Here is a 1,293-nt window from a genome sequence, read left to right as displayed (position 1 = left end):
GGCGCAGGTATCGTCAGTCTCTCGTGTAACTTCACATGTATAAAAAAAATTTGACGGCGGCCCAGGCTGCCACAGCTGACCCACCCAGGCTGTGGGGAGCGCTGCAGGAAGCTGGCCGGAAGCCGGCCGCTGCAGATCACGCAGCCGGCGCGCCGGGCCCCACGCCGCAAGCGCCGCATCCCAGCCCACGCGCGTCGCAGCCCCCGGCCGCGGTGCCACGCGTGCATTGCGGGCCAGGGGTTCAAGGCCCACCTGCTGCCTTGACATCTCGGCGGGCCGCAGGAGGCGCTGCGGCCGTGTCGCCGCGAGCGCATGCCAGGAAGCCACCAGCCGGGGGGACAGCGGCGTCTCATAGCAGCCTTGTGGCTTCAGATTCGTGACGAGCGCCGCGCGGCCCAGCCCAGGCAGCGCCGCGTCCAGCGCCGCACCCACCAGGTCTTTCCAGGGTCTCCGCTGGGGGTCTACGTAGTAGTGCCGCAGCCACCTTGGCACGCAGGGCCATTCCGTGCAGCTCAACGCACGCCGCCGCAACACCGCCCTCCTCCTTAGGCAACGCCGCCGGCGCTGCCGGGCCGCGCGCGCAGCGGCCGCGTGGGGTCGCCGTCGTCGGCAGCCCCAAAAGCCACAAAGCAATCAATCAGCCGCTGCAGCGATCGCAGCTGGGCAGCAGGCGGCGCGGCGTAAGTGGCGGTGTGCACGAGCGTGGCCGCCAGCACCTGCTTGGCGACACGCACGCGGCCCTCATATGTGAGGTCCACGCCCCGCCAGTGCTGCACCTGCGCTGCAACAGCTTTGATGCGCCGCTGCCACATCTCGGCAGCCGCGGCCTCACGGTCGCCAGTCGCCAGCAGGATGCCCAGGCGGCGCACAGGCTCCCCAAGCGCGACAAACTTGAGGCCGGAAGCTTGGTGTGTTTTCACATGAACTGGAGGGTGAGAGCCAAGGGATTGCCCGACATTCTCTTGCGCTCTCGCACTGGTATTTTTTTAACAAACAGTCGGTGGTCTTTCATTGCCCACCCTTGGGCTCCTCGTTTCTCAGCCATCCCGCCTGTCGACCCTCGCACGGGCGCGGCGACACACTTGAAGCGCGCGCGCGGTGCAGCCTGTGTGCCAAGCTACCTGACGCCCACGGCCCTCAAGCTATCGTGGTGCTGATGGGAACAGTTCGGTCCTGTGGCTTAACCGTGGGGGTTTGGAGGGTTTCCCCCCGGTGCCATATCGGCCCTGCTCACGCCTCCCGTGCACAACGTGCGGGGGGCTCCTTTGCGCATGGCCACGGCTCACTTGTTTA

At 67.4% G+C, this 1,293-nt stretch overlaps 1 protein-coding gene across 1 annotated transcript; it reads right to left on the bottom strand.

The window, feature by feature from the left end:
* Positions 1-545: 545 nt before the first annotated feature.
* MNEG_4222 (hypothetical protein) lies at positions 546-812 on the bottom strand (the record flags this gene model as incomplete). The annotated part of the gene is made up of 1 exon (XM_014047305.1): positions 546-812. One exon carries the CDS (start codon positions 810-812, stop codon positions 546-548), a length of 267 nt encoding a protein of 88 aa, XP_013902759.1.
* Positions 813-1,293: the final 481 nt, after the last annotated feature.

The sequence above is a fragment of the Monoraphidium neglectum genome (genome assembly GCF_000611645.1).
Source record: "Monoraphidium neglectum strain SAG 48.87 unplaced genomic scaffold scaffold00573, whole genome shotgun sequence".
Classification (NCBI taxonomy): Eukaryota; Viridiplantae; Chlorophyta; class Chlorophyceae; order Sphaeropleales; family Selenastraceae; genus Monoraphidium; species Monoraphidium neglectum.
Note: the sequence above shows the minus strand (reverse complement) of the source record. Positions and strands in the feature narration are given on the sequence as shown.